Source organism: Lemur catta, chromosome 17 (assembly GCF_020740605.2).
Source record: "Lemur catta isolate mLemCat1 chromosome 17, mLemCat1.pri, whole genome shotgun sequence".
NCBI lineage: Eukaryota > Metazoa > Chordata > Mammalia > Primates > Lemuridae > Lemur > Lemur catta.
This window is the reverse complement of record NC_059144.1, coordinates 11176320-11192159: the sequence shown is the minus strand read 5'-3', so window position 1 is coordinate 11192159 and position 15840 is coordinate 11176320. Positions and strand designations below refer to the sequence as shown.

The following is a 15840-nucleotide window of genomic DNA, read 5'->3' as shown; positions in this document are numbered from 1 at the left end:
AAAAAAAAACCTCAGCATCTTTCTATATTTAGAAAGGTAAGACTTAAGCAAAGTATTGTGAGAGGAGAAAAGATCTGGGACTAACAGTATGAGAACAAGTAAATGGGAAGAATTTACTACACAATAAGATGGGCAGGGATTATTTCAAGTGTGCATTTAAAAATGCTACATATAAAAATCACGAATTTCTGAGAAACAACATACCCTAAAAGATGACCTTTCACAATCCTGATTTAGTTTTATAAATGATGCACAAACTTCCAGAAAACATTCATAGAGTCAACAATGTATTTCATTATACATCTTAGATTTATATATTTCATATATGCTTTTAAAGCTTCAATTAACAGTTCAGTACAAAATTAAAAAATATATATATGCAGCAGTGGTTCTCAGGCACAGAATTTAGGAGATTGGAGCAAGTCTTTTCCCTAGCATACAGTGAATATTATGAACCATGAGAGTGGAATGTTTCCTTCTGACCTGGCTGCCTTTTCGATTGAATTTCGATTGAATTATTATAGTAGACAGCTTTATAGGTATGATATTGCTAATCGGAAACAATGAGATTTAAAGTAAGTTGCTAACCTGTATTTTCTTGAAGTCTTTTAAGACCTAAATTATTACTTTTCTCCAATAGAACTCCAAGATCACCCAATGAAAATAATATTGTCCATAAAATATCTGGAGCGTCTGCCTAAGAACCACTGCCCAGGGTTATTCAATATCTTCAGGCCTCACAGGATGAGGTAATGGTATGATGGATTTCTTCTCTGTGTCCCTGGAAAGTGCCTTCCTCATATCTGCAAGGAAGCAAAGTTTAAATGTGAGCAACCAAATATCAAAATATTTTATGTCCAATTTAAAGTGTATAGGAAGGGTTCCCAGAAGAGGTTTTGTCCCCTACCCCCACTTCCACCAGACTCTAAGCGAGATGTATTTATAAATGAGTCTCCCAATTGCCAAGTATACCAGATGCTAATGAAACCCCACCCAAGATTCAGCTTATAAGACAAATGTCCTTTCTCATTAGTAAGATAACATGCCTGTAACATAGTAAAACAATAATTTATAAAAACCATTGGTTTAGTTAATAGATAAGTTAATTACTAATAGGTTCATAAAGGGAGTTAAAGGAGATTTAAATATTAAGGTCAAATATGATTCTTTTAAATTTATTACAATATTTAAATACTTCAATCTGTAGAATGATTGTAACTCTTTGGGGATACTGCCACAGAAAGTAGCTTACCATAAGCATCCTCATCAGGCTCCCCGTTGCTGGCTGAATAGTATTCTATGACCGTCCTGTATACACTGTAGCCCAACTGCTTGTACATGTTGACTGCAACTTGGTTAGATACTCTTACAAAGAGATCAACAAAAAATCCACCCTTTCTTTAAAAAAAGAAGGAAAAATGTTAGAATATGAGAAACACAAGAAAGTAATAGATACATATTTTTAAAAACAACACTTGTTCTTACTTTGCTTTGACTACTACTCATAGTATGATAGGAATAGGACCTTGCAGCTTTACATGATAGCAATTTTTATTACTTAGGATTTATGACAATTATTTCACAGTACAAAAAGATGACTTTGTGTTTGCATGCCAGTATCAGTATTTCAAAAGCTATAATACATGTTTTCTTAAAAGATAAACTCGAAAAAGCTTTTTTTTTTTTTTTAACAATACTGCTACCTGGTTTAAATTCCTGAATTCATACGTATTTTATATCATAGTAATTGATATGCTCATTTTATATATTAGTCATAGCATAGATTTTTTCACCCACATATACAAACAGGAGATTATGAAGCAAGCACCCATGTGGCAATGACCCAACTACAGGACAATGGTCCCCTTGAGGCCCTCAGGTCAGTAGCCTCCCCTCACTCGCCCAGTGGCCTCCATGTCTTGACTCTTGTGACTAGATTATCTCCTTGCTTTCTGCTGTAGATATCATAGTTTCTCCTATTTATGAACTTTAAATGGAATCATACTTTATATATTCTGTGATTTGCCTCTCTCAATCAGTGTTGTGAGAGTCAGCCTTATGTGGTTGGAGCTTGTTCATCTTTACTTTGTTTAGCTTTTTTTTTGCATGAATATAACCACAAGTCATCCATGGTCCTACTGATAAATATCTCCAGTTTTTACTATTACAAACTATGCTGCTATGAATACTCTTCTTGAGTGTTTCATGGTACAGTATCTAAGGTCTAGCTATGAGTGTCACTGCTGTGTCGTAAGAGTATGCACATCTTCAGCTTTATCAGTTTATCAGTTATTTTCCAACTGGCTTGTACCAACTTATACTCTGAGAGAAGTGGTTAAGACTCCATTTCCACAGTAGCAGTGCCTGGTGCATCAGGCATTTTTATTTTTGACAATCTTATGGTGTAATGGTATCTCATTGTGAGTTCAATTGGTATTTCTGATTACTAACAAGGCTGAATATATTTTTGTTTTTATTGGCTACTTAGATTTCTTTCAGTACAGTATTTATTAATAAATCTTTCACACAATTTTTCCCCCTATCTGGAGTTCTCTGTGTATTTTAGATGTTTAATATTGTGTAATGTTTTTGCAAATTTCTTCTTCCAGTTTGTAGTTTGTCTTGTCATTGTCCTTATAGTATCTTGTGATGAACAAAGTTACTTCAGTGAAGTTGAATATATGAACCTTTCCTTTACAGTTAGCACTTTTTATGGTTTAGTAAGTTCTTTTCTACTCTGAGGTCATGGAGACGCTCTCCTGGTATTGTAACTCAAAGGACTTTTTAGTTTTGCTTTTTACATACAGGTTTTTAGTAAATCTGGAATTGAGTTGTGTATCATAAGGTAGTAATGTGGGAAAATTTTTTTCCCATATGGATATCCAATTGTCCCACCACCTTAACTAAAAAGTCTATCTTTACACCATTGATCGGCAGTGCTTACTCTGAGGTATGTTAAAATCCATGTATTCCTGGGTGTTTCTCAAATTCTGTTCCACTACTCTAGAAAACTACTCCAGCACTAATACATGGTCTTACTCACTACAGTTTGATCTCTGGAGGGGCAAATCCACCCATTTTTGTTGTTCAAGAATATCTTGTCTCTTTTTTGCTCTTTCCATTCCCTTATATGTTTCAAAATCAGCATAACAAGTCCCACAAAAAATGCTTGGGGTTTTGACTGCAATTACATTGGATCTGTGGTCAATTACCAGTTTTACAATATTCTCGAATCAACAGAGATACTCACTTAGCTGGACCACTTTAATGACCCTCAATAAAGTCATTATAAATGTCAAAGAGGTCTTACACAGCTTTTATTAGATTCTTCTTAAGCACTTAATGTTTTTTCTAAATTTTACTGTTTGTATATAGAAATACAATTGATTTTTATACTTTTGGATTTTCTATTTGTACAGTCATAATCTGTGCAAATTAATAGTTTTCTTTCCTCTCAGTCCTCATACCTTTTATTTTTCTTGCTTTCCTGTGCTGTATAGGATTTCTAATAAATTACTGAAGAGAGGCTGATGTAAACATCCTTGCTTTGTCCCTAATTTCAAAGGGAAAGCATTCAGTGCATCACCACTAAATATATTTACTGCAGGTTTTTTGTATTTTATCAAGTTTAGGAAGTTCTCCTGTTAACAGTTTCTATTAAGAATGAATATTGGATTTTATCAAATTTACTAAAATAACAATTGTTCTCCTTTAGTCTAAAGTTAAAAAAAAAAAATTGTTCCTGATGTATCATCCTCCTTATGTATTGCTGAATCCATTTTCCTAATGATTTTTCTGGGATTTTGCATCTAACAACTCAGATTTTTCCTATCTCATATTTTTTATAGGTATTGTTATCAACGTTATCCTTGCCTTAAAAAATAAGTTGAGGAATGTTCCCTCTTTTTGTGTAAAAGTGACCTTAACAGTCATTATGTCTTAAACGTTTGGTAAAATTCGCCAGAGAAACCATAGTTTTCTTTGTGGGAAATTAAGGCAGGGATTGGCTTGCAACCTGTTTTGGTACTGCCCTCAAACTAAGAATGGTTTTTACAATTTTGAAGACTTATGAAAAAAAAGGATAAGAATATGCAACAGAGACCTTAGGTAGCTTGCAAAACCTAAGTATTTACTATCTGATCCAGAAAAAATTTGCTGACCCTTGTTCTATACTCTTAACCAATTTCTGTCTCATTGTCTTATCAATTAGAAAGAAGCACATTCAGATCTCCCATTATAATGATTTGTCTATTTCTTGTAGTTTTGACAACTTTTGCATTTTTACTTTGAATCTTTGTCACTGGGTACGTAAAATTTTTAATTGTTACTGCTAGATAAATTTTCTTTATTTCAAAATATTACAAGGGTACACAAATGTTTTTGGTTACATGTATTGATTTGTTATGCTTAGGTCAGGGTTATAAGTGTACCCATCCACCCAGATAGTGTTCATTGTACCCCGTAGGTAGGTTTTCACCCATTCCTTCCTCTCTCTTTACCTCACTTGATCTTCACGGAGTTTTATTTCCCTCTGTGCACATGTCTGCTCATTGGTTAGTTCCAGTTTAATAGAGAGCACATGTGGTGTTTGCTTTTCCATTCTTTAGATACTTCACTTATGATAATGGTCTCCAGTTCCATCCAAATTGTTACAAAAGGACTTAATTTATCCCTCTTCATGGCTGAATAGTATTCCACAGTATACATATGGAATAAATTTATCAACATGCAGTGACCTTCTTTTACTCTGGTAGTAATTATTCAACTATAATGTAACGATTATTAATATAAATACCCTACTTTTTGGTTAGAGTTTGCATGGTAATTTAAAAATTATCTTTCAGTCTTTATGTATTTTTAATCTTTATACATATTTCCTATAAATATTTATAAAATATGGTTCTGAAAGTCTTTATCTTTTAACCAGGATCATTAGTCCATTAACATTTACTGTTGTAATCACTGACAATATTTGGATTTATAGCTACCATCTTATTTCATGTGTTTTGCTTTGCCAGTTTAATTTCCCTTTTCTCTTCCTTGGGATTGATTTCATTATTTGACTTTTTTTTCCTCCTCTACTTGTTTGGAAATTATAGACTGTTTCTATTTTTAATGTTCACATTTAAAAATACATGTATGTAAGCATGTGTATATGTATGTGTGTACATATGTATGCACATATCCATATAAATAATAAAGATTATTTAAATCTTGGCAACTATTCTAAAATAATGAAGGTTTAGAAACTGGAAGGGAGGGAACTTAGTGGTTTTCTACTTAAAAACGTAGAGGAAGCTATCCTATAAATACATTAAATCATATGCACAAGGTTGTAGCTAGTTAGAACCCATTTCGTAACTCCATGTGCACTGTACAATAATGCCAAATACTTTTTTCCAACAAGGTTTGTCATTAACAAATGTGTGTAAACTATAATCTTGCTAAAAATTTTCTTCCCTTCCATGTTCAGTCTAGGGAGAACTTTAAAAAATCTTCAAAACTAGAGCTGACTTCTTTTTCAGCTAATATAATTTCCTCTCTTCTAACTTGGCTAAGACCATTTGTCAAACCACAGTTACTTCTTTAAAACTTCCCTTTATTAAATCTAATAATTACATGAAAATTAAGCCTCAAGAGCCCTTCTCAACAACTATTCTCTTTCCTACCACACTTTTTGGCATTTACAGTGGAGAAAGAAATGGCAGCTTGACAAATGGTCCCACTTATACACACATCTCTTATCTCTTCTAGAATAGGGGATGGAAAGAGGAGCTTTCTCTTTTAATTACTGTATTACTTTTATCTCACATGAGGGTGTTTGATACATACAAGTCTTTTTTTTTAAATGCCATAGTCTTGGCAGTTCCCAAACTGTGCACTGAGGTACCCCAAACTCATGCAGGTACCATGGGATATTTCAAATGTTTGGGGGAAACACAGCAACAACTTACATGACAGATATTGGCAAACTACTAGTTTGAAGTAGTTCACAAATTCAACATTAGATCATGCTACATTCCTTTTAATAACATATTTTTATGATACTGGGATTTTGGCAGTTGCTGTGATTAAGAAAAACTGCAGTACCACATGAAAATCAATGTGAAATAGGAATGCAGGTGGTTGTGCTGAATCTGTCTCCAAGATCTGAGAAGTCATTCAGTGCCCAACAGGTACACATATCTTATTAGTAGGTAACCGTAGTTATTTAAGAATTAAATAAAAATATTTTTTCCTTCAATTTACTCATTTTTTTCTAAATGGCTATTAGCTGTTAGGCTAGAAATACTTATTAAGCAGTTAGAACACAACTTCTCAAGACTGAACTATTTTCTTTTGGCCTAGGAGCACTGAAAAATTTACTTAGATGCTGAGGGCAGTGTTAACAGAGAAGTTGGACATGTATACCATAATGACAAGAACACTAAAAGAAACCTTAGGAGCCGGTCTTTGAGTCCACCAATTACCCAACTTATAGGCCTATGGCAGGTCTCTCCAACACTTTGCCTTAAATTTTCCTCAATGGCAAAAAGAAACAATACCACTCTATCACAGGATTGTTGTAAGGACTACTGGAGACTGAAAATGAAATTCGTGTAAACTAAAGCATGATAGTTATTCAGCCCGAAGAGGGAAAAAAATCTTATATACCAGAGAAAAATGAAATGGTTGAGGTACATATCACCAAGTGTATTTGAAAAACAGGAGCTCACCTTTCTGAAATTTCCTCTAATAATTCCATAAGTTTAGCAGCCAAACCAAGGCGTCGAAATTCCGGGGCAACAGACAGAGCCGTGACGTGCCCATGCCACTCTTCTCTAGCTACTGAGCCTTCTGCTTTACCCATAACTGCCAACAAAAATAAATCGAATTCAGTAATTAAACACACTGATTTACACATAAAGAATTACTGTTTGGTAGATTTTTATTATAAAGGAAACTAATGACAAAGTTTTAATTTTTAATGAGGTAATCCACTAATGATTAGTGCTTTTATTTGAAATTCACTTGTAAATGTAATGCAACATGCAGTTCTAAAATCAGAATTAGAAATAGTGAAAAAAAAAGAAAAAAAGAATGACATACTAAAAACACAACTAATTTTAAACAAAGAACCAGGGTATGTCCTTTTTCAAATCTACATTTCATGTGGGAAGATATATATGTGCGGGTATATGTGTACATAGACAATTCACAGCTCAAATTTTTGTTAGTAATGCTACTTATTCAATGATGATGCTATGATCCCTGCATTATGTACCAAATAAACCATGTAGAAATTTAACATAGAATGAAAGATCTAAGAAGACTGAGACCACATCTGTCTGGTTCACTGCTGTATCCCCTGGGCCTCGTACAATGCCTAAAACATAGCAGAGATCAGTAAGTTGTTCAATGGTTGCAATAAGACAACAGGCATCATGATTATATTCCAATTCTGCAGTCTAAAACAATCATGTTGAAACCTAATTAAAATCTTAACTACCCCCCAAAACACTAGTGGGATTATACTTACTATAACCCATCAATTCTCCACCAGGTGCCTCTGCAACAATGAAATATTCCGGCCAGTGAGCGAGGTACTGTAAGTAAAAAGGAATCCCATACTATGGTCCTGTTAAGGAGTGTGAAAAGTAACGGATAGTAAAATGTTCTTCATTAAAGAGATATTCTGAAAAAAGTTTCCTTTAAAAAGTATATTGTTACTTTATCCCCAGTTCTAAGTGTGATTTCTGTAATCATACCATTACTTGAAATATTAACATTTAGGTTGGCACTGATTTGTAACAAAACTGCCTGGACACGTAACCTCAGATGTGGAATGGAGTCAGCACCATCTAATGGAAAGCAGAGAATCAGGACTCCGAAGTTCTACAATCTATTTCCCTACTGATCATACTGTATCTAAATCTTTACATTTATCATACTTGTTATTCTTACTTGTTCACTGTCTACCTCCCCTTAGACGATGAATGTCACGTTTGCTCCATCTCTGGTGTTGGCACATAGTAGATGCTCAATACATTATGCTTCCATAATAGCTATGGAAAATTAATGGCTAGTTCAATATACTTTGGCTTCAGCTATGAGACTGTGAAACTAATTTTATAACTTAAGTCCTTCCAGGAGTAACTTAACAATTATCCAGTTTTTTTCCCTCCACTGATTCAAATTCTCCATTTCTTTTATATAATGCAGATAAAAGCTGACTTAATAAGGAATCAAGTATGTTAACAGTAAATACCTGAGTAATTTGCTCATTACTTAACTCTTCGACTGTGGGATGTCCTTACTGACATGTATTCGTTCCTGTATTTCTTCTGAGAGTAAGCTTTTTGATGCAATTTTGACAGGACACCATCAATCATATATTTTTAAAAAGAGTTCCTGGAAAACCTATTCAGTGTTAAATTCTTCAAAATGTCTTCTGAAGAACAGTCATTATTTTGAGTACTCCTCAAACACAACCCTTAACATGGCAAGCCAGCCAGTCTTCCTGCCAGCCTGCCACTGATGCACACCAGAACTCTCTCCCCTCTGGCTAATGGAGGAGCCCCAGACAGTCCTCCCACCTCCCATCAACCTTTAGGACCTAAAAGATTACTTTCAAATATGGACTCCTCTGGATTATGGGACTTTTACTGTAAATTTTAAATGTCACTTGAAGCACACCATATATAGTAAGCTGATTTGCATTTTCATATTTCCCCTTACTATACAGCAAAGATTTTTCTGTGTCATTCAAAATTCTTAAAAAACCTGACTTTTTAAAAATGATGTCTTTAGTCATAATTCTTAAAATATAAATAAAAGCTTTAGAGATTCTTTTCCTTTTTCAATTCAATTTTGTTTCTGATATGTAGTTCCTGTTGGTGCCTGCATGTGTAATTTGTACTACTGTATAGTATTTCCTTGTGGGAAGAAACGACTTGAATATCCTGTCTCCTGACACTGGACATCTGGGTCATTTCCAATTTCTAAAAAAACTTCTACAATTCTTTATGAATATAAGCTTAGTTTACTTTCCCATTTCCTTACTGTTGTGTGTTTGATGTTATTCCAGATTTTTAATATTATAATTCTCCTGCAGTAAATAAACTTTGTAATTATGTGACTCGGGTTAGCAAACTTTTTCTGTAAAAGGCCAGATAGTAAATATCCTAGGCTTTGTGGATTATATAGTCTCTGTTGCAACTATTCAAACTGTGAAAGCCACAGACAAAATGTAAATTAATCATCACAGAGGTATCCCAATAAAATTTTATTTACAAAAACTGACAGTGGGCCAGATTTGGCCCACAGGCCTTAGCTTACCAACCCCTGACATGCACTGCCTCTATTTCTTACTATTTTCAGCTTTGAGGAAATGGGATTACTAAGTATTACGTTTCCAAAGTGCCTTCCAGAAAGACTGTAGCAGTTTATACTGTCACTAGCAATTCATGAGAATGCTCCTCTCCCTTCACCACTGAGTTTTATCATTTTTTAAAATCCTAGATGATCTGATACATAAAATATGGCACCACATTTTGTTTTTTTGGGTTTTTTTTTTTTTTTTTTTGAGACAGAGTCTCGCTTTGTTGCCCAGGGTAGAGTGCTGTGGTGTCAGCCTAGCTCACAGCAACCTCAAACTCCTGGGCTCAAGTGATCCTCCTGCCTCAGCTTCCCAAGTAGCTGACACTACAGGTACTCACCACGATGCCTGGCTAATTTTTTTATTTTTAGTAGAGATGGGAGTCTTGCTCTTGCTCAGGCTAGTCTCAAACTCCTGAGCTCAAGAGATCCTCCCGCCTCTGCCTCCCAGAGTGCTAGGATTACAGGTGTGAGCCACCTCACCCGGCCCACATTTTGATTTTAATTCGCATGTCTTTGGTGATACTGGACTCTTAATATGTTCATTAGCCTCCTGTATGCCCTCTGTTGATAAATTATCAGTTAATAGAACCCTCTTATCCACCTGCAATAGACATGGAGCATAACCCAGAAATCGAACTTTGTGTTTTAAGCTACTGAAGATATGGGGGTTATTGTCTGTTACAGCAGCATAACTCAGAGTACCCTAACACTAGGCATCTTTGCCAATTTTTCTATTGGCAGCATAATAGAGATTGCTGATTGTTACCCAAAATCCTTTATTCATTTTAATAACAAGTCCTGATTTAAAGCTGGGCACATTTCTGGACTCTGGATAGGACTAGATAGGTGGGGACATGAGATAGGTGTAGGTCAGTGAGACACAGGAGACCTGTGGTACTTCCCAAAGGTACTCTTAAAAGGGAAGGACATTCTGACCTTTCCCTCTTTTGATTCTGGCAGCCACCTGGAACAGGAAGACTAAAGGCACCCTGGGAATGGTAGAGTGATTAAACTGCAAAGAGCACAGTCACTGGTGACTTCATGGAACCATGGCTTGTCGTGGACTGCTCATCTCCAGACTTTGTTCATATCACAGAGAAATGAGCCATCTTGCTGAAGGCACTGTGTTTTCCACTGTACACAGCCATGCTTACTACTGAGGGCAGGGCCAGTGGGCAGGGGAGCTGTAATGTTATAGGTTTATATGAGGTCATTATATTAACAGTTTGTCAGGCAAATATAAGACAACTCTTATTCTCAGTTATTTTTTTTAATTGCTTTCAGTGTTGTTTGTTATTTCTTGACCTACAAGTTTTTAAATTTGCAGTACTCATGTCTGTTTTTCCCTTTTGTTTCTCCATTTTCTTTACTCTTAGTAAATCTTCTTTCAACTTTTTAAAAAAAGGATACAGTTTCTGTCAGTGGATCCAAGTTACTGAAAGAAACAAGAGAAATGTCAGTAGTGAGCAATGTTTACAAAAACCTAAAACTAAAAATAATATGCCACAAGGAAAACAACATGCCTAATCAACAACTTTAAAATCAACTTTAAGGCAAAGGAAAATGGTTTAAACTATTTAATGGCCACAATAAGCTATCACAGCAACTATAAAGGTATTTATACATTTTCATTTAACTTCTGCTTCATGAAATAAACTTAATAAATCTACATCAGTTAATTGCATTTTCTAAATTACAATAAATTGTTAATGAAACTGGGGACCAACAAGGCACACAGAAAGAAGGTCAAACTCACCTGCTGCAGCATCTAACCACAAGGATCCTCCCTCTGTCTCTGGGTCTTCCCTGACAATTTCTCCTTTATTCTGCTCTCTACACGTGAGCACTCCCACCACTTGGCCCCGTGGTTTTCGCTTCCCACTCCTCTTCTACATTCTCACCTCTCCTTCCCCACCACCCCATTCCTATACCTTCAATTATGTGTTCTCAGAGGATGCCTCCCAGCCTGGCTCTGGTGCCAGCACATCCCGTCACCCCATTCCCAAATCTGCATCCTGAAAAACCATCTCCTCCATCCCCAAATAGCTCTGTCTCCTCACTTTACTATTCAATTAGTGGAGCCACTAGTTTGCCAGGCTCAAAACCAGCTACTTTCAACTGTTCCTCTTCCCATTTCCAGTCAAATTCTTCTTTGAGACCCTGCCAGACAGCCATACTACATTTCTGTAGTCCAGCAGTTCTCAAAATTTTGTTTTCAGAATCTGTTTACACTGGGGAGCAGGGGGTGCAGACTGCCAAAGAAATTTTGTTTATGTGGGTTATAGCTACTGATATTTAATTATTTTAAATATTTGTTCATTTAAAAATCCATTACATGGTAACATGAATAACTTTACAAAAAAACACTGTATTTCCAAAAACAAAACAAAATTAGTGACAACAATGGCACTGTTTTAACAATCTGGCAATGTCTTGCTTAAAAGACAGGTGGACTCTTAAAGCATTTGCTATGCTTGCTGTTGAAAGATCACACATCTGGAAAACTCCATTGTATAGTTATAAGAACATGAGAGTGAAAAAGGCAAAAAACCGTCTTAGTATTATCATGAATACAATTATGACCTTGCAGAATTCCCAAAACAATCTTGGGGACCCCCCCACCGACCAATACCTGGAGAATCATGGCTCCCACCCAGTAGGGGGACTCACTCTCCCACATTTCTCAATGACTGCTCCATCTCCTCTAGCTTTGCCTCCACTCCCCAATAGGCCACTCCTTCTCTATCTCAGCTGCTTCCCTATTTCATCACAAAGAAAATTTAACAGAAGAAAGCTTCACCAAAGTCCCACCACTGAACTACCCACTACGAGCATCTGTATGTACCCATATGCTGCTGCTACTTCTGTCACTATGCAGAGTGCTGGTGAGTAGATCCCACCCCCTCCCCCCACTGGGGACTGGCTCCTACAATTCTTTCTCTCCTGCATCTGCATCTTTAATTTCTGTCTCTTTCCTAGAAGAAATGTACAAATATGATGTACCTTAGCCATCAGCAGCTCCTGGCAAGTTCCCCACTCCCTCTGCCTGAAATGCTCTCTTCACTCAGCTTCTGAGACTTCCCATCAGGTTTCCTCCCGCCTCTCTGAGCTACCCACACTGGACGCCCTAGAGCACCATTCTGAAGACTCTTTTTTCTATCTACACTCACTCCATCACTGATGTCACCTACTCTCCTGGTCACCTGTCACCGTCTATAGAGTTGACCCCCAAATTTCTATCTTTAGCTCAGACCCAATCTTGAGACCCCCATGCCCAGATGCCTATGTTACCTCTCCACCTGGGTTTCTCAGTGCACTTGGCAGAGAAGCTCAAGTCCTATGAAGGCCTCTCCAATACCTAGCCCTTCTAACTCTCTGAAGTTGTCCCCGTGCACTCCCGAATTCACTCTACTCCAGGCTCACTCGCCTCCTCTTCCTATTTGAAATGGGGTCTCCCTGCACTTACCGTTCCCTCTGCCTGGAAGCTCCCCCACCCGCAAGGTACTCCCTCACTTCCCCTAGTCCTTTCTTCAAAGACACCTTCCCTGAAGACCCTATCTAAAGCTGAATCCCCACTCACTTCTCATTTCCCTTCCCTACTTTTATTTTTTCCTTTGTACTGAGCACTAAGTTCTACATGTTGTATTTGTTTCCCCTTTAAAATGTAAGTTCCATAAAGACACTAATTTTTTGTTTTATTTTTGTTCACTGCTGTGTCTCTAGTGCTGGCACATAGTAGGCACTCAAATATTTTTCCAAGAATAAATATACTGTTTGTTAAATGAATTGCAGTGTTCTACATCCACTGCTGCTTTCAATTCCTACTGCAACAAATCTGAGTGACTCTCAGAGTTTTCTGCCAAAACGCCCTAATCCAAGAAGCAAGAAAATGGGGAGGAGGTTTGGGTTCCCCTATTGGCATATTCTCAAGAGGACTTAACAGCCAGATGATTCTCTGAAATCTAATGTTTTATTGTAAGTGTTCATATGTATGTTCCTTCTATAAAATAGTGTCCCTTCCTAGCTCTTTAGTTAAAACTGATTCTCCAATCCCTTGTCTATTCTTGAAGCTTCAAGGCACCCTGTTACCTCCCACACAGGCATCTGTCAAGTCATCATCTCTGGGCCATTGCCAAGGCCTTCTAAATGGCTCACCTGCCAGGTTTACCTCCTCTAATCACCTCACACCCCACAGAGCTCGGTAGTTGAGTTTAGCTTCCAGAGCAGTAGTTTTCAAACAGTTCAAATTCTCAAACAGAGAATTGTCAGGGACTAACTCTTTAAGAACCACTGCTCCAGAGCCAGTCTTCTTGGATAGGAGTCCTTGCTTTACTCCCACCTCTGGGCTCCATCACCTGGGCAATTCACTTGAGCCTGCAAAACCTTAGTTTACTCATACATAAAATGGGGATGAAAGCACCTCACAGAATTGTGCGGATTAACTGAATCATTACATAGAACACTCACAACAGTTAGCGTTTCACACAAGTCACCATAGCTATGCTGCTTTGACCCAGACAGGCCCAACAGAAAATTCTTCCTACAGGATCAAGTCTAAACTCCTCAGTGACGAAGCCAGTGTCCAGATTTACCCATTTCTCTCTGACTGCTCAGTGACAGAAAGGGACCACACTTCAAGTTTTCCCACCTTCAAACTGACTCCCTTCTCCAGAACTAACTTCCTCCTAACATTTTACTCATCCTTCAAGGCTCACGCCCTCTTCTGCAATGTTCCTAGCCACCTCATTCCAAAGTTCTTTCCATCTCCTGCCACTTGAATCTGAACTACCTGATTACTAGTTTTCACATACTGCCCTGTTGTTTTTAACACAATGACCGGCACACTAGAAAAAAAAAAATTTTCTCTTGGGCCATGGTGTTTTGTTACAAAAATAAAAACTCCGAGAACAAAACGATCCTTTATGAAAAATTTGTCATTTTTTTATTGTTTTCTGTTCATGAGTTATATGCAGCTTGAAAGATAGTTCACTTGGCTCTCAAGGTAAAGAGATGTGTGAGTTACATATGCTTCACGAGGCCCCAGGCTCAAAACTCCAGTGAGTTAAATACAACTCACGTGGCAGTTAATGTGTTAAAGGTGGATCTGAAATGACAGATGGATAGAGAGGTATGTGTTAAAGCCAATGAACCAAAATGTTGACTGTGGTGTGTCTATAAAAGTTCACGGTAAAATTTTCCAGTTTTCTAAATGTTCAGCAATTTTCATAAAACTATTTTCTTTAAAAAAAAAAAAAAACAAAAAAACCAAGTCTCTCCTTAACAGGTCTCTCCTTAACTCCGATCAAAAGAAACTGCACCAGGGCTCTGTGCACTATGAGAGCCTCACCCAGCGTCTGCCCACTGCCCAGACTCCTCACAAAAGAAAAAAGTTGTCTACGCGAGGGCACGCAGCTGTGGTAACTGAACACACAAACACAAGCGGCGACTGAGACCGCATCCGCTGCGTGGGGACAAGGATCACAAAGTTATTTCGTTCAGATGCAATTTAACCATTACCACCAGGTGGGCTTCACAGCGTACACGTTCCCCGCAAACTCTTAGCTCCTGACTTCATTCCGATCCTCTCAACCACCCTCTGCGGCCGGTACTTCAGTGGTGCCCACTGCCCAGAAGAGTCACTGTCCGGTCACTGGCCCGCAGGATCAGGGCCACCCCCACCTCGCTCCATCACCCAGCGCATCCCGACAGCGACCCCGAGAGGCGGCCTGAGCGCAGCCCCGGTACCCACGGGCACGCAGGGGCCAGGAATAAAGTTGAAGCACCTTGGCCAAGGTCACCAAGGCCGGCGCGCATCAACCCCGGGCCCACCCGGCCTCGGACCCCGCGACCCCGAGGGACGCCGCAGTGTCGGCCGGCGGGCGTGGCTCCGGCGGGTTCAGGGGAGGGGTCCGGCTGGCAGGGCAGGGAGCGGAGCCCGGCAGGAACGGCTGGCTCTGGGCGAGCCTCACTTACATGTTGTTGAAGCGGAACAGGTCGTCACAGGTGAAGGCCCGGAGCGTGGTCATCTTGCCGCCGCCGCTCCCGGGGCCGGTTCGCCGCGACCCCGCGCCTGCGCTCGTCGGAAGTCACTCCGCGCCTGCGCCCGCCGGAAGTTACGCGAGAGGCGGAGAACTACTTCCGGGCCAAGAGTTGCTTGGCAACGACAGACTGACGCAGCTCCCTCTGGCGGGCAGAGTCTGCAATTGCCACACCACTCCTGTAAGGTCTTCGGGGGCTCTTGGTGTGCAGAATCTCGAAACCCCTCATGGGAAGTGCATGGAAAAGCAGGCAGTGGGGTCACCTGGGAAGAAGAAAAAGGTGCCAGGGATTAGGAATCCAACGCAGAAAATTGGGGTTCAGAACCACCTGGGTGCTGCATCGGAAGGAGCAGGTGGAGAAGAATAGGAGAATTCACGGTCCAGAGTGGCCTGTTCCAATGATGTGAGTCGCGGATGTGATCTTAAAATTTCAGTACCACGT

General features: G+C 38.6%; 1 protein-coding gene across 1 annotated transcript; it reads right to left on the bottom strand.

Moving 5' to 3' along the window:
* Positions 1-274: 274 nt before the first annotated feature.
* On the bottom strand, positions 275-15497 carry NAA20 (N-alpha-acetyltransferase 20, NatB catalytic subunit). Its single transcript, XM_045528892.1, has 6 exons — positions 15334-15497; positions 10771-10795; positions 7520-7610; positions 6717-6852; positions 1253-1398; positions 275-803 (listed from the first exon to the last, which is right to left on the bottom strand). Exons 1-6 carry the CDS (start codon positions 15384-15386, stop codon positions 718-720), a joined length of 537 nt encoding a protein of 178 aa, XP_045384848.1. The 5' UTR covers positions 15387-15497; the 3' UTR covers positions 275-717.
* Positions 15498-15840: the final 343 nt, after the last annotated feature.